This window comes from Amblyomma mixtum, chromosome 2 (genome assembly GCF_055824585.1).
Source record: "Amblyomma mixtum isolate Tamu chromosome 2, ASM5582458v1, whole genome shotgun sequence".
NCBI lineage: Eukaryota > Metazoa > Arthropoda > Arachnida > Ixodida > Ixodidae > Amblyomma > Amblyomma mixtum.
Genome location: NC_143013.1, coordinates 110,613,462 through 110,637,351, shown reverse-complemented (window position 1 = coordinate 110,637,351; position 23,890 = coordinate 110,613,462). Strand labels below are relative to the sequence as shown.

The window sequence follows — 23,890 nt, the reverse complement described above, 5'->3', positions numbered from 1 at the left end:
TTGTTCAATTAATCAATCAATGTCGCCCCGTCTACCATTCTCTGCTTATTTTTTCCTCGATTCTTTTGTCGAGCAGGCTATCATCCTCTCTCTTCCTCTCCAAGGAACTGTTTCAATTTCTGGTCCAACCCCTGAACAAGTTCAGCTCCCTTTATACCTTAGTGATGCCCTAACTCATTTATCTTCTTGAGATTCATTCGGAGCCCGAACTATTCAGAAGCATTACATTATATGCTCGGTGAACCTTACTAACCGCTTCAGCGTGGCATCTCACAATATCCCTCTGCTGCTAAACACTCGTTTACGACCTCTTCGTAAACTGCTTCCGACTCTTTCTCCGTTCTCTGCGCTAAAAAAGCACCATACGTCTTCTGTGGACGCCAGAATATGTCACGTTTGCGCGCGCTTGTGGCATGCGCTCCCTGACCCTCTTCGATTGTGTGGTGGTAGCGATCTCAGCCTCAAAAGAGATCTTTTAACTCAGTGGCAAACTCAGTCAGAGTCCAGGTAACAAGTGACAAGGGGGGTGGTTGATTCGTGCCCTGCTTTACGCAAGCTAGAGAATGGGTCGAAGCCAAAGGCTTACAAACGAAACAAACTTTACACACCACACACACGATATCGAGGAATCTAAAATCACTCGTACGAGCACGTATAAACTGATATACAGTATAATGTAACTCGAGAGACACTACAGTACAACAGAAAGCCTTGCACCTAAAGTGCACTGATACAAGACAGACACAAACAAAACACAATTTATCCAGCGGGCACTGCGAGAGTGCGGCAACCAGAGAAGTCATGACGGGGCGGTCTCGCAGGCTGGTGTGCGTTGCCCCGCTGCTCCTGGCTGCGCGAGTGGTGTTGACCCGGGAGTCACCGGGCCCGCTTCTCTGAAGCTTGAATGGCGGCTCCGGCTTACACACAGCGGATATCGGCCTTCATATAGTCCCGTCGTATCGACTGCAGTCCGGCGAGCAGGAAAACAGGAAGAATGGCTGCCAAACGAAACTCTTTATTTCGGCTGACTTGCGCCCGCAAAGAACTCAATGACTCGGCGGCAGCATAGGAACAGGCGTGCTCAGCGTTCGTCGAACACTATGCCCGACGCTTTCGGCCATGCTCAATTTAAATCTAATAGCGAACTTTGGAGATAAAGCGTACAAAGTTACTAGAGCATTCTGGAACAAAGTAGAATGGGCTCTGCCTGCATGCGATCAATGGAGATAAATCTCGTCGCGTCTTGCATCACAAACAAAGAGGTAAAGCGACGTGCATGCAGCTTTGAAGAATTAACAAATGCTGCAAAGATTTGTGGCGTTGCTGCATTCTCAAAAAATCATCGACAGAATGCTTTAAAACACATGGCGAATACAAACAAATAAAATGAATTATGTAAAACTAAACACCAAGGGTGGGAACACAGCGTCCTTTAGCGCACAGAATAAGGCTTCAGACCGGCGACATGGGCAACTTCTATTCGTAAACGGCGTCGCTGGGATGCAGCCACTTCGTCAAGGTCGACTTAATAGTACAGTTCACTTAGTCTACCAAGAACATCCTAAGGGCCGAAAAGCGGCGAAAAAGTTTTTCACTCAATCTGCGGCGGCGAATGGGCCTCCAAACCCAGACTCGGTATCCTGGCTTTTATTCCGCGTTGCCTCTTCGTAGGTTGTAGCGTCTGACGCCGTTCCACTGGTGGTCTTTGATCCGTTATCGGTCAAGCTTTTGGGCTTCGGCGCGTTGAAGGTAGGCAGCCATGTCCACGTTATCTTCATCGGTTACGTTGGGCAGCATGGCGTCTAGCGCGGTCGTGGCCTTCCTGCGATGGACGAGCCTGAAAGGCGCCATCTGGATGATCTCATGCACTGCGGTGTTGTAGGAGAAGACTGTAAGGCAGGATGGCATGCCAGGTCTTGTGTTCGGCATCGACATAAATGGCGAGCATACTGACGATCATTTTGTTCAGGCGCTCGGTCAGTCTGTTGGCCCAAGGATGGTACGCAGTTGTCCTCCGGTGGTTGGTTTGACTGTAACCCAGAATGACTTGTGTCAGCTCTGTTGTGAATGCTGTTTCTCTGTCCTTGATATACACATCGGTGATGCCATGCCCCAGAATAATGCACTCCACAAAATATTTGGCGACTTCCGCTGCTGTTTCGTTTGGTAGGACTTTTGCCTCGACGTAGCAGGTCAGGTAGTCGGTCGCTATTATGATGCACTTATTTCCAGACGTTGACTTCGGGAAAGGGCCAAGTAAGTCCATGCCGCTCTTCTGAAGGGGCCTTTGGAGGGGGGGGGGGGGTTCAATGTGGTTAATAAATCCTGCAGGTCGGGTGAGAGGGGTCTTGCACCGCTGACAGTCTCGGCAGATTTTCAAATAATGTGAAGCATCATCAGACAGTCGGGGCCAGCAATACTTGTCTTGAATGCGACGAAGGTTTCGAGAAAACCTGAGATGTCCAGCTGTCGGCTCGTCAGGCGAAGCCTGAAGAAACGTCTCCGGCCAAACTTGCAGGTACTACGCAGAGGTAGGCTGTTGTGTTCGTTGCGGAGGTTTTCTTCAAGAGGACATCACTCTCTACACAGAACGAAGATAATCCTCGCTTGAACGAGGCGGGAGGTGAAGAAGCCTCACCTTCCAAGTACTCGATTAGGCGGTTGAGGTGAGGGCCTAAGCAGCATGACTGCTCTCACAATTTATAGAAATATGCGGATGGCATTCACAGTTACAGGTGGAATAGACATGGGCTGCACATTTAGGACATGCAATTTTTCCTTGGAAGGTTTGCGAGTGGTGGCCGTATTTTTGTCACCTGTCGCTGCGAGGCCGACTTGGAATGTGAGTTCTCAGTCGGATTTTTGCTTAGCCTGCAGAATGGTCGATGCGAAGGTAAAGACTACGTTTTTGGTTGGTCGTCCCTGGTTATGCCGTCTCAATATTTTCTTTCAGTTCAGTGAAGAGTTTCTCTTCATTTAATTACATAAGGTCCTTATCGAATGTGACCCCCAGGAGTGGTAAATCAGCTGTCTTGGTCTCGTTAGCGGTCACATAAGGCTAGTGGTTAGCTATAAAAAATTAAGTCATTTGGCCGAGGTTCCAGCCGCTCACCAACGAGCTCAACAAAGGGACGGGGCAGGAACTTCCAAGCAAGTCCTGGCCATGCCAGCTGTACACCGTAAATATAACCCAATATGGCGTCACGCAAGGTAGTCTGCCATACAAGGATAATAATTGCTGCAGGAAAAAAGGAACGCCAAGAAGGGAGAGGCAGCCAGAAATATTTTCAGAAAGAACGTAAGAAAGTGAAAGACGCAGGACGTTATCGGGAAATGGTACTTTCCGATTTCCTCCGTTCCTCCGGTCGGGTGAGCCCGCACTGTGTGGTGCTTTAAAGGCGCAAACACTCGGAGTCAGCTCAATCATCAGGATTTCCTTTTTCCCGGATACAGCCAAACGCCACGCATGGCTGGACGGGGGTGAGCCTAGCCCAAGTGTGCAAGGAACACGCGGTGTCGCAACTCACTAAAACCTGCATGTTACAGGTGCACTTGCGAAGGTCTACTAAAAAATAATGTTGTACATTCTAGGAGGGCAACAAAAATTTACACCTTTCACATTTATTTCCTTATAGCCTCGATTTATTTGGCGCTGCTTAAGAGGTTTGGTTATCATTAGAGTAATGCATTTTCTAGCTTCATTATCAAAGGTGCATGTCACTTTCGCTTGGGAAGCTGATACGTAGGTGATATGTGGAATTTTGTGGGAAAAGTCGTTGCACTGTGTAGCTGCTTTGAGAAAAAATAACGCGGAAAATTATTCGTACGGGCATGTTGGCACGGAAATTTAAACGGATGACCGATGCGGTGATATATGCGTGGCGGGGCAGCACAGATGTGTTGATCTGACTCAGCAGTTAATATTAAAAATTGGGAAGCAGATAATGGCCTGCGTGCAGCAAAATGGCAGGTTGTGGCCACACATTCTAGCCATTAGATGAAATTCCTAGATGAATGGAGTCCGTTTGGCGGATAGATACTCTCCTGTGTGGAAGAGTATCTAATACATATCTCTCGGTAGCATACTGTATAATAGTTATATCTTGTCTTGATTCCGCTAGGTGGCGCCGCCCTGGTTAGCTGGCTGCCTACCGTGCTCTGCTTTAACCTGCCCCTGGCCTGGTCCAGGGCCTCGCCCGCCCCTGGATTTACACTCCATCGCTTCAGGAAGGCTCCCGAAGCACGTGGAAACCATCGGCATCCCGGCCCGCTGCCGAAATGGCCCTCCAAGCGTCTCCAAAACTGTGAAGCGGCGCGGCGCCTCACTAACCCTAACGCGCCGTGCCTGCACCGCCGCAATGCAGCGTCTCACCAAGCCTCTGCAGCCCAGACCCACCGATGCCGCCACCGCGGGGCCTGCTCCAACCACGTCGACAGCTGTCTCTCAAACGGCTACGTTCAACGCCGCCCACGCAACCGAGCACATTCCTGCCGCACTGCACGCCTTGAGCGACGCTGGGAGCACCGGATCGACGGCCGCGGCGCAGCCGGCAGCGTTCGTCGTCGGCGCAGCGTCCACACCTAGCCAACTCCACGCTCTAAGGGACGCCCAGAGCTTCGGGGCCATAGACGCGTCGCAGCCAGCTGCGTTCGTCGCCGCCGCTGGAGCCGCTGCACCTACTCCAGCCAAAGGTCCCACTGACACCAAGACCTCCAGCCCGGCACGCGTCGCACACTGACACTCCGGCTGAGGACTCAGACATGGACCTTACGACGTCCCCGGCAGACGACACTCCATCCCAGGAAATCGGCTGGACCACCATCGGTGCCAACCGTAAGACTGCCACCGCAGCCCGACCCCGTGCCGAGCTCATCACAGTTGCCATCCAGCTTCCCCCTGGAACCCTCACCCCCAAGCTACCTCTCTACGACGTACTCGCCGCAGTCGCCTCCGTTGCACAACTTTCCTCCAAGACCAAATATTTAGGGGAATCCTCCAAGGTGGAGTAGATTTGTAATAAGGGAGTAATTACTCATTGACGTCCACCCGAGCGCAGCCATACGGCCACAAAGGAAAGCTATACAGCTTTGGTAGCTGTATTGGTAGCTGGCAGCTCAATTGGTAGAGCGACTGCTCCGGTGTAGCGGTGGTCCCGGGTTCGAACCCCGGACCAGGACGAATTTTTCTTTAACTACGAAGTTTCTGTGAAAGCTGTATAGCTTTCCTTTGTGACCGTATGGCTGCGCTCGGGTGGACGTCAATGAGTAATTACTCCCTTATTTCCTCCAAGACCAGTGCCGACATCACCCTTCAGGCCAAGCCAGCCCAAAGGCTTGTGTTTCTAAAAACTCATTCTCCTCTCACCGCCCACCTCGTACTTTCTGTCACGCATCTTCAGCTTCATGGTGAGCCTGTCACCATCAAAACTTACACGCCCATCCTCCCATCTCATGCCTCGGCGTCATCCATAACGTCGGGGGCCACTTCACTCCTGATGACTTCATGCATGATCTGGAATCTTTCAGAACAGATATTCTCCCTGCTCGCATGATGGGATCCACTCAGTCGGTGCTGATAACTTTCGCTGGTACCGTCATCCCCCACTTTGTATATTTCAAACGCGTTGCCTTCCGGTGCCGTCCTCATAAACCTAAGCCTCCCACCTGCACCCGTTGTCTCACTCTAGGACACCGCGCCCACCAATGCCCCCAGCATAGCGTTCCGGCCAAGTGCCGTCGCTGTGCTGCTCCTCTACCCGCTGACGCTTCCGCTCATGTGTGTGCCCAGCCCTGGTGCGTTCATTGCCAGGTAAACACCCACCTCTCCCTCGACCCCACTTGCCCCTTCCTCCTTGCTTAACAACGCGAGTGTGCCAGAGCTGCGTACCTCCGACGCCTAGCTTTGCGCCGGGCCACTCAACCCACCACCCCTTCCTCCTCCTCGTCCTCCTCTAATCATGAACCTCCATCAGCTCCGATCACGTCACCACCAGGCTCCTATGCCGCCATAGTTAAAAGATCCTCGGTGCCAGCGTCCCTCTCTTCCCCTACACCACCCTCTCCATCCCTGACTGATGAGAGCCGCTCGTTCGACCTCCGGCTCGCTATGCTCGAACGCCAGCAGCGAAAGCAGCAGCGCATTTCCCACGACCTACAACAGCAGATCCATGCCTTGACCCAAACCCTCCAGACCACCACTTCCTCTCTTACCTCCCACCTTACAAAGCTAAATGAGCACCTTGCCACGTTCACCACTCCCTCCTCCACCGCCCAGGTCGCCCCTTTGGCTGATCTTGTCGAAACCACCACACAGGCACACCACACTCGCTTGGTTCAGCTAGAGACATTGGTTTATCTAGATTTTTAGCACCCTCCTAGCACAATCAAAGCAATTGGAATCCTTCACTTCTATGCTCCAATCCGTCCATGAGTCACTGCCCCCAGCAAAAAAGAAGGAACGCGTACCATCTCGAGCCTCTACCTCTCCACTATCATAATGGCGTTTGGCGATGACCTCGAGATTGTGCAGTGGAACTGCCGAAAGCTTCGCCACAATAAGACCCCCCTCCACCAGTATCTCCTCACCCGCCCCTCCCTGCCCCATTTTCTCCTTCTCCAGGAGACTCGGGCGGCCCGCACTGTACCAGGCTACCATGCCACTACGTCCACACCACTTGCGTCTATTTATGTACGCAGCGACGTGCTCGTGGAGCCACATGACATCCCCTACATCCTCCTTAAATATTTAGTTGGTGTGGTCTATTACCACCCTTCTTCCCGCGTCTCACTCACCCTTTTGTCTTTCTACAACCCCCCTGTCACCTCCTCTTTATTCTCTGCACTGGGCAAGTTCCTTCACTCCCTTCTAACTCCCATCTCCTCTTTGGTGGTGACTTCAATGCCCCTCATACACTCTGGGGCTACCGTCAAACCCTCAAACCCGGCCGCCTCCTGCACTGTCTGGCCCAGCAACGCCACCTCACCCTTCTTAACACTCCTGGCTGCCCTACTCGAGCGGGCACTGCCTCACAGCGCCCCACGACACCTGACCTTACTTTCTCTCGGGGTTCACTTTCCTTTAACTGGCAGGTGACAGCCGAAACTCTTCTCAGTGACCACTTCCTCATCCATATTCACACCTCTCTTTCCCACATCCCTCGACGTCATCCGGTCATTCACACTGACTGGCACGCCTTCCGCACTAATCTCGGCTCCGTCTCCTTTCAGTCCTACGACGACTGGACGTCGCGCATCACTGCAGCGCTCACGTCCAGTAGCCGCCGCATTCGCATTCGCACTCGTCACACAGTCCCAGACCCAGATCCTCATCTTCTCCGTTTATGGCGTCGCTGTAAACGTCTTCAACGATCCTTTCGCTCCCAACCCCACAATGCCCAACTCTCCTCCCGGATCACTGCTCTGCGGGCCTAGATCGTCACCCACTGCGCCTCACTCGAGCACTCTCGTTGGAGTGCTCTTTGTGACCATCTTGACTCTGCTTTGCATTCGCGATCCACATGGTCTCTCTTCAAATCCCTCCTTGGCACTAAGCCTGCCCTTGCTCCCACTCTAGCTAAAGCCCTCCCTCAGGGGACTCCCTCTGATGTTTTTGATCAGCTCGCCTCTCTCTACCTCCCTCCCCCTCTAGCTAAAGCCCTCACTCAGGGGTCTCCCTCTGATGTTTTTGATCAGCTCGCCTCTCTCTACCTCCCTCCCCCTCTGGAACCCTCCTACCCGATGTACTCGGGCGGACCTAACCCCGATCTGGACCACTCCTTCACTCTCCGAGAGCTGGAATCGGCTCTGGCTGCTAATGCTACACGCTCGGCTCCCGGTGAGGATGCCATTACATATACCACACTTCGCAATCTTCCTGACTGCGCCAAAGAATTCCTCCTTCATACCTACAATGAGGCCTGGAACACCGGCTGCCTGCCGAGCTCCTGGACCTCCTCCCTCATTTCTATGATTCCAAAGCCGGGCAAACCTCCCTCTCTGTCTAACCTCCGCCCAATCTCCCTGACATCGTGCGTTGGTAAGACCCTTGAGCGAATGGCCTTGACTCACCTCTCTAAATTTCTCGAGGCGAGGGAGTTCTTCCCCCATTCTTTCATCGGCTTCCGACGCCGCGTCTGTGCACAAGACATGTTTCTGATTCTCCACCACACCTTTCTGTCACCTACCCCCACTGAAATTCACGCACTTGTGTCCGTCCATGTTCGCAAGGCCTTCGACAGTGTTTGCCTCGACCACATCCTTTCCCAACTCGACTCCCTGGACTGTGGCCCCGCATGTACTTCTATATCCGTTCATTTCTCTCTAAACGTGTGGCTCGCTTTCGAGTAGACACCCATCTCTCCGACCCCCACCACCTCACCCGTGGCACTCCTCAAGGTGGTGTTCTCTCTCCTACCCTTTTCAATCTTACTATGGCCCCTCTCGCCTCCCAGCTAGCTGAAATTCCCGACCTGCATCATATATTTTACGCCGATGACATCACTCTGTGGTGTTCGTCGGGCTCTCCCGGACACGTACAGGACACCCTGCAACGTGGCCTAGATCTCATTGACTCATTTCTCACCACCGCTGGCCTCTCTCCTGCTCCTGAAAAATCCGAGCTTCTCCTTTTCAACCATTCCTCATACCAGCGCTCACACAACCACTTCGTCTCTCTCCACATTTCTGGCTCTCCCATTCCTGTCGTCACGCAGTGCAAAGTTCTTGGCTTTCCTTTGCATGCGGCCAAGAACGTGCAAGCCCTCCACCACGCTGTCACCACCTGCCACTCCGTAACTCACCTACTGCGGCGCGGGGTCACTCGGCGCTCAGGTCTCCACGAGGCTCACGCGTGCCTAGTTGCCCACGCGCTGGCCCTGAACAAGGTCTTGTACTTTGCACCCTACATTTCCTTCAATCAGACTCAACTTAACACTCTCGAGACTGCCCTTGTGGGCCTCTACAAGGCAGCTCTCAGCCTCCCAATCACTACCTCTACTGCTAAGATCTTTGCCACAGGCCTCTTTCATCCTCTCCGTTCTCTTCTCTCTCTCTATCGCGATTTGCAGCTTGCCCGCCTTTCTCTTACCCGTCAGGGTCAGTGGTTACTGACTCAAGCGGGTATCTCGCCCATTCCCATCGCCCCTTTTACCTCTCCTATTCCAACCCCTGCTCCCAATCTTCGTATCCTCCCCCTCCCGACCAACATGTCCCCCGTCCTGCACGCCGGCCGTCGTCATGCGGCCGCGCAGCACCATTCTCCTTTCTTTGATACCCAGGGTGTAGCCTACACGGATGCCTCCTTGGTGGCTCTTCGAGGTTCCTGCGGCTACGCCCTGTACCATCCCCACCTCCCCGCTCCAGAAACCCACACCAGCGGGCCGTATCTACACCCTCCGGATGCACTGTCCCTCGAGGTCCTCGCCATTGCACATGCCCTTCAGTCATTTGCTATCCTTCCCTCTCTTCAAGAGTACACAGTCTATTCAGACTCACAAGCCGCTACACACCACATACAGAAACGCACCCTAACCCCTTCTCTCCAGCAGAAGGTCGAACGAGCGGTCTCCGCATTGCAGCCTTCCATCGTTTTCCTCCGCTGGGTCCCTGGGCATTCAGGGATTGACAGCGATGAGCTGGCCCATCAGCACGCCCGAGACGCACTTTTCCGGGCACCGTTGATCCCCTGGCCCAAGCCCTCGGAGGACGGTGGGAGACTCACCCTTCGCCGCACCATAAAAGAGGTCTACCTCGAGCTCCGCCTAGACAAACGCTTTTACCCTCCCCCTCATCGATCGCTCATGGTGCCGGAGGCTCGCCTTCTTCGGCACATCCAAATGAATGCAGTTATCACCCCGTCTCGCCTCTTTCTCTATCGCTATCGATCAGACCCTTCCTGTCCCAACTGCCCCTGTATATATGCGGACCTGGTCCATTGCCTCTTTTATTGCCCGGCTGCTCAGCAGTCGGGTTCCTACGCCCCACCTTCTTTATCCATCACCACCTGGCTCGACTGGCTTGGCGCTGAAGGGGAAGAAGAACAGCGACTTCTGGTCGCCCAGGCGGTCGACATGCTCGGCCTGTAAATTATGGCCGAATGAAGGTCTCTTACTACTACTACTATCTTGTCTTCACTTATAGTGCAGAAACACAGTGGCTAACGATAAGGTTTACATAAAATTGCGGACAAGAAATTGACAATGTAAAGGAAAATGAGTGAAATAACACAAGGAGACCGGCTTACAGCAAAGCGAGATTTATTTATTTATTTCGTAAAATGTCTACTATAGGGGCATTGTATGAAGTGGATGGCGTTTTATCGCTAACACAGTTACTAAAAATTACATTGAGAGGTTTTTCATGAACCGCTTGAATTCTGGTGGGCCACTGATGGTGGCAACTTAGGTGGGCAAGCCGTTCCCATTCCTGAAAAATTGCGCTATGGGTTTTCGAGGGCTGCTCTGCATAGCGGTTGTTGCATGAGTGGTGCGTGGGGCTTCTTTTATGTAAGGGCTATCCTAAGGCAACGATAGGAAAAACTCATGGTAAAGGTTAAAACGGGCTCACATACGGCGTGACGCTGGAGCAGGAAAGTTTACTTGAGCTTTTAGTGCTGTGATATTTGAATTACACCAATAATTACAGGAAACGAATCTTTGGCGGGTCGGAGCCGACTCGAGGTCATTCGTAAGATTTCAAGCCATCTTGAGCGTCTCGAGGCCATCAGCGTGCACTTACAAAATGTTCCGCGCCGTAACACAGGCGGTCGGGCAAGGTCATATCTCCAGCCTGCTCCATGCAGAAGCGAGACCAACTGTCTGAAATGATAACCGACGAGGCGTTAACATCCACTCGGGAATTCGTTATCTCGACTCCGAGTGAGGAGTCAAGCTTCGCTGCTAACCGTCGCAGACAGTCTGGGGAACTACCGCTCAAGGAACGCGGCTCGCACTCGTGACCTTCTCTTGCGACGCTCTTCACAGTGTGCGGCCACGCAAAATCATGAAGACCCCATTGTTTCTTGCCATGGCAGCCGTCTGATGTGCCAGATCAGCGTTTTTCCAAGAAACCAGTAAGTGGCACATCGTTTATTCTTGTTTCTTGCTATTTATACTTGCAGCGTGCACTTTCTTAGACTGCGGTAGTTGCTGTTTCCACGGCTGCGCAAACAAGCCTGCTTTTCAAATTCAAACTGATAACTAGGCGAAATGCCAAAATTGGGCGCTGGCCTGTGCACATACTCCTAGGTTCTTTGAACATTTTGTGACGCGCATCAACCCCCGGCCCCTCCTGCTTTTTCTTGGAGTCCCTAGTTAGGTTATAAAAATGAGGTGTGAGCTACACAAGGTATATGTATATAAAAATCAGGTGTGAGCTACACATGGTATATGTAGAGCTGTAGCGCTGCTTGCATAGAAACCCATGCCATAAAAACATGGCGGCATTTTGTGGGAAGGCGGCACCGTCTTCGAAGGCTGAGGCGAACTAAATAATAACGCTCTAACTAAAAATCAAAAAATCCCGTTACGTCATAAACCTGGGTTCTCTTTAGGTACAAATACAGCTTCCAACCCTCGAGGTTCCTTGCGACACACAAAACAGGGGCAAGAAAGAAGACACGACGAGTGCGGACTTGAAATTCGACTTTTCAGTGGTATTGTTGTGTCTCCTTCCTTTGCCCTGGCCTCGTCTGTGACACCGAATCGAAAGTTGTTAACGTACGAACAGGGTCAGCTATTTGTCTTAATACCCAAGAGGTGCATTCTTCGGTGTATTTATAGCTTTCTTGGGAGCTGTTTTTCCGCACCGAAGTTTACGAGCAATGTGTTGTCCCTCAATTGTGTTGATGGAGTGATGGAGGTTTGCTCACATAAAGAGAAAACCACGCAATTTTGTTAGAAAGTCTGTTTATTCGTTGAATAGCACCACACAAACTTAGACTATGATTAAACCGCTAGACAACCCACTATCCAAGTCACATGTGCAGAGAATAAGCTAGCTGCTTGTTGTGCATAAATAAAATAAGGGTGCTGTAAAAAACCTGGCACTCGACCAGTGATTTAACAGCTGCCTTTTAACCAGATGAAACACGCAACGAAGCACTCACACACTGAGGAAGCAAGAGAAGGTACCGGGAAATGCGCAAGTACGAACAGTTACCTTGAAGTCGCAGGAAACGGTCAAGCAACCGCATGCTCCAGGAGACTGCCAGGGAAGACGTGGACAAAACAAGTCATCTCATTACAGACTGCTCTGTGCCTAACGCCCAAATTGGAATAGTATCTGAGCATCCGAGATTTTGTAAAGGCCATGGCGTGTGACACACAACACTCTCTTCGCAGATTTGCGGTAGTAAAGCTACATAAAAGGTAGTATCCCTCTCAACATAACATCTACAAAAACCTTTTTACAGTCCCTCATAGTGTGAGTCGCTCTTGGACGTTAAAGCCACATAAGCCACAAACCATCAGTTTGTAGAAAATCCTTCTCAGTTGCAATTTTCAGTGCTCACTAATATGTACATAAAATAAACGTTCAAGACTGCATTCACTTCGTGTTAGAAAAGGATAGGGCGATAGATTTATGCATTATCAAAGTGTTCCCCAATATTTAGAGGGATATAATCAAATAAACTCTTCAATCACTGCCAGGCGCACGTTCAGCGTAGGGTTTCTTCACCACCAGGATGTATAATATTCATGGCATATTTCGCTCAGGACATTAAACATAGAGCCCAAACGTTTAGTCGCACAGCAAGGGTAGGGAATTAACTGAATTCACTACGGAACATACGCTCTCGTAGTAATTACCCAGTGATCATCTGAAAGACACATCTGACTCCTCCCACAAAGTTATTAAAAGACATCTTTCTAGCTGGTATAGGCACTAAGTGGCAACCGCATACCACAATACCAAAGCGACTGTAACACTCAACCGTTGCAGTGCGATGCTAGCAGAGCTGTTCTCACTTTAACACTTTCCTACGGAACGCCAGCTGTTCTTGTGCGGTGCGCTTAGTCTCGTTCTACACCGCGTTTCAGAAGGCAACAGTCTCAAAACCGCGCGATTGCAAGTGTGGCCTGTACTACAAATAAGAAGCGCGCACACGTAACCGACGAGAATGTACCACGACGGCGAAAAGTAACCATGTACTTGAATTTAACGCTGGTGGGAGGCGAGCGGCCGAACTCAACGTGTCACTTGATGACGAGATATGCCGTCCAAGGAAGACAGTAGCCGGCAGCCAGCGGAAACCGTAAGAGCCGCTGCCCGCTGCTGTGAAGGAATTCATGCCTAAATAATTTTTTTTACAAAAAAGAGGTGTACATTCCAATCAAATGTACATAGCGAAAACAATTTTGAAGCCAGTATTGTAGTGATGTCCGAAATCGCGTAAAGACGGAAAATGGGTCAGCAATTATTTTTCGCATATTTCTGTCTCCCTCATCGACAATTTTGGCGCTTCAGTTTTACTCCCCAGTTAATGTCGCTGCCACATGGTCCTATATCGCCATCGAGCCCCGCCTTCATGACATGTGTAAATTTACTTTCAGCTACACTTCAAGCACAAGCTCGCAATACTGCAGCGCAGCGCCTTGCGCACTGAACCGATGTTTTACGCTGCCCTCGGACTCCGACCGCAATCGCTTGTCAGCATTTGTGTTTTACAGGGACAGCTGTTAAGCGCCCGTTAGTGGGTTTCACGTCCTCGTCGTCGTCGTAGTATGTTGTCATCGGCGTAGCCGCTATGCGCGTTGCCGCGGAAACCACTCGGGGGGTGTTTACCATGGAAGGAGGAGGATATGACGTGAGTGGAGGATTGCGTAACTGGTGGATGGTGGTTGCCACCGGAACCAAATGCAGAGTGGTAACTTTGAAAGGAGGACGGTATGTCGAGAGTGTAAAAAGACGCAGCCGGCGAGTGGTTCCCACGGGAACCAGCCGTAGAGTAGCTACGCTAAAGAGAGGAGCGGTGTTCTGGGCCTCTGGCAGCCCGCTGTCTGCCAGCGGTCTGCCAGAGCGCGGCGCCAGGCGCTTGATTTTCTCTTCTTGCTCCGCACACTTCCGGTGGTTGTCCAGAACGGGTTCGTTTTTCTCTGGCTTGGCGGTTTCGGGCTGCCAGCGGACATTCAGTGTCGTCAGGACGATTTTTTGCCGGCAGCGCATGGGTAACTAGAAAACGACGGAGAGGTGATATGCTAGGGAGCAGCTCGCGCTTCCATTTTTGTACGGACTAGAAGGACCGCGGTTATTCAAGCGATGTTTTGCGCGATGCAGACACTTCTTTCGGCTAGGCCACGGCGCATATCGTCTCTATCGCCTGCAATGGCACCTTTTGCGGTAGTTCTCGCAGTTTATTTATGTTTTGCGTGCGTACGCGTGATCATATTTCGATCGTCTCCCTACCTCGCAAGCACAAATGTTCGCTTCATATTACGATCGCATTCTTCTGATTCACAAAATATTTTGGTTCTTAATTTCTTGCTCTCGGCTGGCAATGTGTTGGTGTTCGAGGCCTTTGACGAGAGCAGCCGCAGATTCCGGCTTCGAGTACGCGTTCAGACGCGCGCATAAATGCATGTGCTGGACGTGTTTTACGAGCTGTTGGTTGAACGCGATACGAGAGTGTATGGTCGTCATTGCGTTTGGCGCCGTGCAATAGCGGATATACTTTGAAAAAACGCGTGACTGAAACATGTCCTTTATTAAAAGCCCTCACGAGCACATTGCTCGAGGCATCTGCGAGCATATCTGTGGCCACACAGTTGTCACTATTACGGTAGCCGACGGAGTTCTGATTCTGTCATCGCCAACTGTTGTACAGCTTGATGCTTAGGTCTTATGCCACATTTGCTCAAAAAATCTGCGGAGTACCGTAGGCATGCACCTCCTCGCGTTTGGCTCATTAAAAAAAAGAGATAAAGATAAGCTCTGAGCGGTGATGATCATGCAAGCGCACACGGAACGTGAGGCGCCGACACGAAGGGCTTTACTGTAGCGGATTTCATTCCAGAGCCAGTTCTGTGCCATAAAGCTGTATTTCAGATACGACGCGCCGCTAAAGTAATAAGGTACCGCTTGTTCTAGGTGAACGTTCGACAAGCTCATATGAGCTTTTGTGGGGAATGTGCGTGCATTCCTTGCCCGCAGCAAAAGCCGGCGGCCGACAGACTACAGTTGAACGAAACGTATCCCGATTTTTTCCTGCCTTCCAGGAAGCAGGCTACGAGCGTAGAAATCGCAACGACCACACCAGAGTGAATCACCATGCAGGATCTATCGGCGGCGGTCATACCAGTCAAATATATTTGCTACGTAGTAAACGTTAACGCAATAATCAGAGAGTACGGCGTGTCGTTTGATAAACAACGCACGGGCAGTTTTTCCGTCCTATGTAGTGACGACTGGAACACGTTAGATTGCGGTTGCTCATCGCATGTTTTTGATGATTTCTTGAAGCTTACACAGCACACTGTGCACCGAAGGCACAAGCTCGCGTTGCCGTCGCCGATGTATACGAGTGCGATCTTGATCAGCTGTTTGTTCTGCAGTCTCCGGCACGTCGCCGTCAATAACTTGAGATCGTTGTTTTCGATACCAAGCAGCCGAGACGCAGCAGAACGCGAAGCTAGAGAGAGCATCTGCCGTCCGTGATCCGCGACTTGTTGCCGCCGTGATTGCCGAGTAGTTGGTTCTGGTGGCCGCCAGCCCACGTGACCAGGATGCATTTTCCTATCAGAGGCGAACATTCTGGCTGCCAACGGGCTGCCCGTGCGCGGTAAATCGTAGAGGCCCACGGTGGAAAGAGGAGGGTATGGCGAGAGTGGAGTAACCTCCAACTGGCGGAAGGTTACCAAGGAAGGAGGAGGGTACCGCGAGGGCGGTGGAATCCCCAACCGGAGGATGGTTGCCCGATAAGCAGGGTATGGCGGAAAATGGAGAAATCCCGAACAGGAGGATGGCCACAGTTAAAGAATGAGGGTAGGGCGAGAGCGGTGGAAGGACGGAAAAATGTGAAAATGGCTGGTATGCAAGGAGGAGACTATGGCGAGAGAGGAAGAATCCCCAGCTGGAGAGTGGTTACCGTGGAAAGAGGAGGGTACCGGGAGAGCTGTGGAATAACCAAGCGGAGGATGGTTACCGCTGAGGAAGGAGGGTATGGCGAGAACAAAGGAATATCCCCAATCGGAGGATTGTTACAGTGGAAGGGGGAGGGTGTGAGGAGAGCAGATTGATTCCCAACCGGCGGGTGGTTAGCGTAGAAATAGGAGGGTACCGCGAGAGCTGTGGAATAACCAAGCGGAGGATGGTTACCGCTGAGGGAGGAGGGTATGGCGAGAACAAATGAATATCCCGAATCGGAGGATTGTTACAGTGGAAGGGGGAGGGTGCGAGGAGAGCAGATTGATTCCCAACGGGCTGGTGGTTAGCGTAGAAAGAGGAGTGTACCGCGAGAGCTGTGGAATAACCAAGCGGAGGATGGTTACCGCTGAGGGAGGAGGGTATGGCGAGAACAAAGGAATATCCCGAATCGGAGGATTGTTACAGTGGAAGGGGGAGGGTGCGAGGAGAGCAGATTGATTCCCAACGGGCTGGTGGTTAGCGTAGAAAGAGGAGTGTACCGCGAGAGCTGTGGAATAACCAAGCGGAGGATGGTTACCGCTGAGGGAGGAGGGTATGGCGAGAACAAATGAATATCCCGAATCGGAGGATTGTTACAGTGGAAGGGGGAGGGTGCGAGGAGAGCAGATTGATTCCCAACGGGCTGGTGGTTAGCGTAGAAAGAGGAGTGTACCGCGAGAGCTGTGGAATAACCAAGCGGAGGATGGTTACCGCTGAGGGAGGAGGGTATGGCGAGAACAAAGGAATATCCCGAATCGGAGGATTGTTACAGTGGAAGGGGGAGGGTGCGAGGAGAGCAGATTGATTCCCAACCGGCGGGTGGTTAGCGTAGAAAGAGGAGGGTACCGCGAGAGCTGTGGAATAACCAAGCGGAGGATGTTTACCGTTGAAGGAGGGTATGGCGAGAATGAAATTATCCCGAACCGGAGGATTTTTACAGTGAAAGAGGGAGGGTATGAGGAGAGCGGATTAATTCCCAACCGGCGGGTAGTTACCGCAGAAAGAGGAGGGTACCGCGATATCTGTGGAATAACCAAACGCAGGATGCTTACTGTTGAAGGAGGTTATGGCAAGAACCAAGGAATCCCGAATCGGAGCATTGTTACAGTAGAAAGGGTAGGGTATGGTGAGACTGGATTAATTCCCAAACGGCGGGTGGCTATCGTGGAAGAAGGAGAGGTCCACGAGAGCTGTGGAATAACCAAGCGGAGAATGGTTACCGTTGAAGGAGGGTATGGCGAGAACGAAGGAATCTCGAACCGGAGGATTGATACAGTGAACGAGGGAGGGTATGAGGAGAGCGGAATAGTTACCAACCGGCGGGTGGTTACCGTAGAAAGAGGAGGGTACCGCGAGAGGTGTGGAATAACCAAGCGGAGGATGGTTACCGTTGAAGGAGGGTATGGCGAAAACGAAGGAATCCCGAACGAGAGGATTGTTAAAGTGAAAGAGGGAGGGTATGAAGAGAGCGGATTAATTCCCAACCGGCTGGTGGTTACCGTAGAAAGAGGAGGGTACCGCGAGAGCTGTTGAATAACCAAGCGGAGAATGGTTAACGTTGAAGGAGGGTATGGCGAGAACGAAGGAATAAGCCGAATCGGAGGACTGTGATAGGGGAAGGAGGACGGTATGCCGAGAGCGAATGGCTGCCGAACGTGAAAAGGGACAAAACTAAGAAAAAACTTTCACCTGTGTTAAATCTATTGAAGAACTGAAAAAAATTGGTAGAGGTTTCACGTAGTTAAACCCAGTAGACAGGCGAAAGCAGGTGTTCATTTTTCAAATGGAAGGGACATGTAAGCTCTGCCTTAAGGGTATGACTATTTTTAGTGGGTTAGTGCCAATATATGCAGAATTGCTCATTCTCTAGTTAACATTCATAGATGGCGGCAAGTCCTGATATCACTACCAGGGCAGTGGCTCAGTGGTTAAGCGATGCGCCTCTGCACTGCCAGTGACTGTTTCTATCACAGCCACTGGTAAGGACTGTTCGATTCATGTTGCTCTTCTCGAGCAACCTCTCGCGCAGCTGGTGCGGGAGTCCTCCGGAATTAACCGGGCTTACCCGAGCTACTACCCCAGCTTAACGCTGGTAAGCTCGAGTAGTAACTCGGGTTGCTACGCAACACCATAAGATCATACGTACGGTGAACGCTTACTTTACGTACGCTGAGATTATTCTTGTTCGGTGTTGGTGACCTAATCAGTGCCTTCTCTCTAAAACGCAGTATTGAAACAACTTAATCGGCGCACAGAGGGGTGCATAGCGGTGCAACTATAAATATCGAGGTACAGTCCACAGTTTGGGCCTAACACCACCGAAGCCAAACACGAAACCTTGTCTTCCCTGCATTCCCGCGGTCGATGAAGTGGTCTTTAATAAACTCGCATGGACGGTGGCGCCAGCTTTCCCACTAGGTAATATTTAGAAATTCTTATGGTTCGTAGGTATGGCGCGCGGGAGATACACTTCTGCTTTCTCTCCGCTTGCCGTTCGTGTTATATCTGCTACGCATATGCAGACGAAAGGTTCATAAGAGCCATAGAGTTTTTAAATATTAACTGGGGGAAAACAGGTGGCCCGGCATTTCATCCTTGCCGACCACCAAGGACGACCTAGGCATGCCGGGAAGGCGTGGCTACAGATTGGCGTTTGGTGACATTGTGACTGTTCTGTGTATTAGGTTTTTTTATTGTTCACTTTTGGTTTCATTGATATGTTGTGCTGTTTGTGGTAATGCAGTTATCCAGCTACACATTCAGTTGATTTGAGATCGGAAGCATCCATAGGCTGCAAGAACTGCAATGCAAGAATATCGTGCGCGCACAGAATGCAGAGTCACATTAATTGTGCTTCTGTACGGTGAATTCACAGATGCAATGTGCTTTCACTGTGAACAGCATCGAGCATTCCAGATGAAGCCAGCATGTGCGTCCTCATACCGTTTCAATGAAGAGTGGATATTTCAGCTGGTCTACATGATAAGCTCAAGTCCGCGGTTGACTTATGAACTTCTATCGGCGTGGTTCATTTAAGTGTGGATGAGGAAAGGTCGAAAAAGCGCTTCGCTCAGAAAAGAAGGGTGCAGACAGGGGAACAAAACACAACACAAATCGTGTGTTCATCCATCGTCTCGTCCTTTTTGCGGCGCCGAAACAATTTCTCAGTATGGATCACCAACTGGCCTACAACACAACGTTGCTAAGCAGGAACGTAGCATGAACCTGGCTGTCGTCTACTTGTGGTAGGACAGGTTTCCGCTTCTTAATTCATGTTTTTGTTCTCAACATCAGTAAGCTTAGCGCCAAGACATGGTATGAGCTACTCATTACGACGTGAGGGTTCAGGCAACTTTCTCAAGGCGCGAACATATAAAGAGTGCGAGCCCTCAATAGACGACGACACAGGTGAAATGTTGCTATTCTTCGCAATGACAACACCGCACCGTTAACAGTCTTTTTTGAAAAATATATTTCCTCCTATAAGCGTCTCTTGAATGCAAAAAGAAAAAAATTGTTTTCGACGGGGAGTTATATATATGGCGACAGGAGGGAAAGCACCCTCTGCAATGAGTCAAATTCGGTGCTCATGTACGCCTATCTGTTCTTCTGTTAATTGATTGCAACGTATACACTAAGCAGATCTTATTATGGTACATTCTGAATGTGAAACAACGTTCTCGCGTAATATTTTTTCTTGCGGAAATTTGCATACATATAGTCATGTGTTGGGGCTAACGCTAGCAGCCGCCGTGGTGGCTCACTGGTTCTTGTTCTCGGCGGCTGACCCGAAAGACAAGTGTTCGATACCGGCCGCGGTGGACGCATCTCGATGGAGGTGAAATCTTGGAGACCCGGATGCTGTGGGATGTCGGCGCAGGTTAAAGAACCCCGGTTGGCTGGAATTATCTGCAGCCCTACGCTACGGCGTTCCTAACAGCCTGAGTCGGGTTGAGATGTTAAACCCGAACAACCAGACCAAATGAAGCCCAACCAAATAAGAAACCTTGTATTCTCAGCATTACCGCCGTGGATAAAGTGCTATTTAAAAGTCGCATAGAATGGGGCGCCAACGTGCCCATTAGGTATTTTTCAGGAACTCTATGATCAGAGTTGCTGGTATCACGCCGAAGAAACTACCCCTATAGCACCTCTATGACCGAGTATACGAGGTCTGTTAGAAAAGTATCCGACCTTTGGCCGAAGAAATAAAACGGGAATAACTGGAGCGTTATAAACCTAATAACCTTCAAAGTAGTCACCTTGGGGCTCCATATACATCTCCCAGCGGTGCTGCCATTGTTGGAAGTATTCCGAAAGGGCCCTTTTCGGAATGGAATTTAGCTCTGCTGTCGTAGCAGCCATAATGTCCTTTCTTTTCTGAAATCGCGCTCCTTTCAATGGCCTCTTGATTTTGGGAAACGGACAGAAGTCGTAGGGGGACATATCAGGAGAGTAAGGAGCCTGTTGAACTACAGGAGTCTGGTTTTTCTCCAGAAAACTATGAATCAAATGCCAGGAATGTGCAGGAGCAATGCCGCGAGGGATGCGCCAATTTCTTGCTGACCTCAATTCCGGTCTCTTGCGCCGCATAGCACCACGTAGGCGATGGAGGACATCCCTGTAGTACTCTTCAGTCATTCTTTGATCCTGTGGGGTGCGTACTCGTGGTGTGCCACACAGAGGGAGTCAAAAAAGCAGTCAGCATCACATTGACATTGCTGCGCACTTGGCGGGCCTTCTTTGGTCTTGGTGACGTGGAATGCGTCCTCTGTGACGACTGGGATTTGGTTTCCGGGTCGTACCCGTACACCCAAGACTCGTCACTAGTGATTACGGCGTCGGTGAAGTCAGGGTAACTGTTTGTGGAATCCAGCATCTCTTGTGAGACTTCAACACGAAGCTGCTTTTTCTCCACCGTCAGCAGCTTCGGCACGAATTTCGCCGCAACTCTCTCCATGGCCAAATCTTCGGTGCAGAATGGAATGTGCAGAAAAATTGCTGATGTCCACCTCTTCCGCAATATCTCGGATAGTCACACAACAATCCCGCATCACCACAGCGTTCACTTCGGCAATTACGTGGTGATTTTGGCATGTTGATGGCCGACCGGAGCGTGGCTCTCTCTCCACAGATGTGCGGCCGTCTTTAAACCAGTTGCACCACTGCTTAATCTGTGTGCTGCTCATAGCATCATCACTGAAAGCCGTCTGAACATTCCGAATGGTTTCCACTTGGCTATCGCCAAGTTTCTGGCAAAATTTGAGGTAGTAGCGCTGCGCCTCTCTCTCCATTATTTTCCTTGCAATAAAAAACCGACGAGAGCACTGCGCACTGCCTCACTCAAACGCTGCTTCCCAGCGACTGACGCAATCGGCAGGCGGGAAAAAATTCGTGCATGCGCACTAGGGTTCTAGGTCGGCTGCTGTAAGCGCGCTTGTTTCATATCCATCAGGTGTTCGCAAAAAAAAATAAAGTCAGGTACTTTTCTAACAGACCTCGTTATCGGCCGTCCAGGTTTCACCATCAGACCGAGAGATTAGGCGGTCGGCTAAAGTGGACAAATGACAGTGCCATCCCCACTCGTCGGCCCTCGGCCACGCCGGCGCTAGACAGAGGTCGCCAGGCTGTAAGTCAGCAGTTTAACGCGGCCGCTGCTAGACGCCGCTGGCTGCGCTGAGGGCGACTCGTTCCAGTGTGCGCGTTGCCTTCCGACCCTATGGCACGATGCAGGCAAGAACGAGCAGTGCAAGCGAATGGAAGAGAATTGGAGAGCGAACACATGCCCGTTCCGTACGGTACACTGTTTTTTTTTGTTTTGTTTTGCTCAGTGTGCGCCCTTTTTGAGCAGTGTAAATTAACTACTTGACTTAAAAGTTACAGCATCATTGTTTGTAAAGATCTTCATTTCCCAAGAACTTCTGTTGTGCGTGTGTGAACCGCTGTTCCTTCCGTGCAGTGTGTATGGAGCCAATAAGCCTGCAGCTCCACAATCGAGGGCATCAAGGAGACGAGTTCCAGGAACAGGTCCCAGTAGGCATCACGTTTACGTAACTATGAATTCTCTATTCCCTTTTTGTATACTTTGGGCGGCAACGGGATCTTCCAATGTGAAATGAAACCGAACATGCGGATGCACTATTTTTTCTATCGTGGAGCGAGAGATTACTTTGCGTCCTGTTCACTAACATGCTTGCCTGGCTCCAGTCAACAAGAATATGGTTCGCGGATATTTTATATTACAGCTGATTGTACAAAGGCAAAATATTGCTTTTTGTTCAGGTGCTCTTCGCGTTTCATTCCAGTCTGATATGAGAACCTGAAAGGATGTATCAAGCTTGGCCTGAACATTGTCAGAGTTGAAGGCATGTCGCCGATCAGCATCGTTTCGTCAAAATGAAGTATTAAACTATCCGGTGAACAAGAAGGCTGCCGTCAGGATTTAAAACTATTGTGAGACATTCCAGCGGTTAAAAAGAAAAGGACGAAGGTAGACAAGACACGACGAACGCCGGACTTCAACTGAGGTTTATTTCACAAAAAGCTATAATATAGAAAAGCGGGCGCAAAGAAAAGTAATCCGTGACAAGATAAACCCATAATCCACAAAATACAGAAGGCGTCAGTGCAATGCCACTCATGTTTGCCACATCGGCGCACTTTCTATTTGTCGCTTACCTGGCTGAATCAACCCGTTTGCCTTCAGGTAATCTATTTCTTTTTTGCGTAGTGCCACAGAAGGGCTGCTGACGCAGTTTTCTTTATCATTGTTAATGCTGAACGCTTCAAAAATTGTTGGGCACTTTTCAGTCTTAAACTTACGCATCACAGTTGTTCTTTCTAAAAGTGCCTTGCTTGCTGGTTTTTGTAAGCAACGGTGAATGTGGTCAGCTAGGTGACCTCCGCCGGATAACGTCTGAGCTGTCCGGCAATGGTCTAGCAAGCGTTCGTTGAGGCAGCGTCCCGTCTGTTCGATGTACCGAATTCCACAGGCGACGGGGATGCTGTATACCACACCAACTTCACATTCAACAAGAAGTTTAATGTGCTTAATTTTGCACATCGGCCTATTTTGGCATCATTTACCAGGCGGCACATGCGTCCCAGCTTTTCCAGGGCCGAAAAAACAACACGCACGCCACACTTGTCGCCCACCTTCTTGAGGCGGTGTGAGACCTGATGCCAGTGGGGCACAACGACAGGTCGCTGTTTGGTACGTGCGTTTTCGCTTGGTTTGCACCGCCCACCAGATTTCACCTCACGAATCTGGGTTTCCACCACTGATGCTACAATTTCTCTTGGATACCCAACCTTACCCAATCGCCTTAGCAGGGCATGGACGCTGTCAGGCACTTGATGCTCGCACTACTTGGCAAGAGCGTACCGGTTGCAATTTTTTGCTATAGCCCTTTTCAGGAGCTTGGAATGGGCCGAATCATAGTTCAGAATTTGTTTCTTCGACCGTGGCTTATACTGCCGGCACACACGTGTTTCTTCAGATATAAGACACACATCAAGGAACTGGATGCGACCTTCCTGCGGTAATTCGTGAGTGCACTTCATTCCGAATGCATTATTAGTAAATATTTCCAGAATGTTGTTCACATCAATACCTCTATCCTGAGCATCAGTCACATTCACTACCACGAGGTAGTCGTCAACATACCTAAACACTTTTTGCACGTTGCCGTTGTAAAGGGACGCCTGAATACGCTTGTCAATAGTAGACACAAAAAATCACTTAAAAGTGGTGCTAGGCAGGAGCCTATGC

At 50.6% G+C, this 23,890-nt stretch overlaps 1 protein-coding gene across 2 annotated transcripts in view; it reads left to right on the top strand.

The window, feature by feature from the left end:
* Positions 1–23,890, top strand: part of LOC149360560 (sushi, von Willebrand factor type A, EGF and pentraxin domain-containing protein 1-like) — a 149,403-nt gene that overhangs the window by 14,762 nt on the left and 110,751 nt on the right. The window contains exons 1-2 of one of the 2 annotated variants that reach the window (XM_089569322.1): positions 10,783–11,068; positions 22,079–22,169. In XM_089569322.1, coding sequence (XP_089425448.1) covers position 11,068; positions 22,079–22,169 — 92 coding nt within the window. In that variant the 5' untranslated portion in view covers positions 10,783–11,067. Of the gene's footprint in view, positions 1–10,782; positions 11,069–22,078; positions 22,170–23,890 lie in introns of those variants that run through there. The other variant, XM_089569321.1, reaches the window with a different exon arrangement.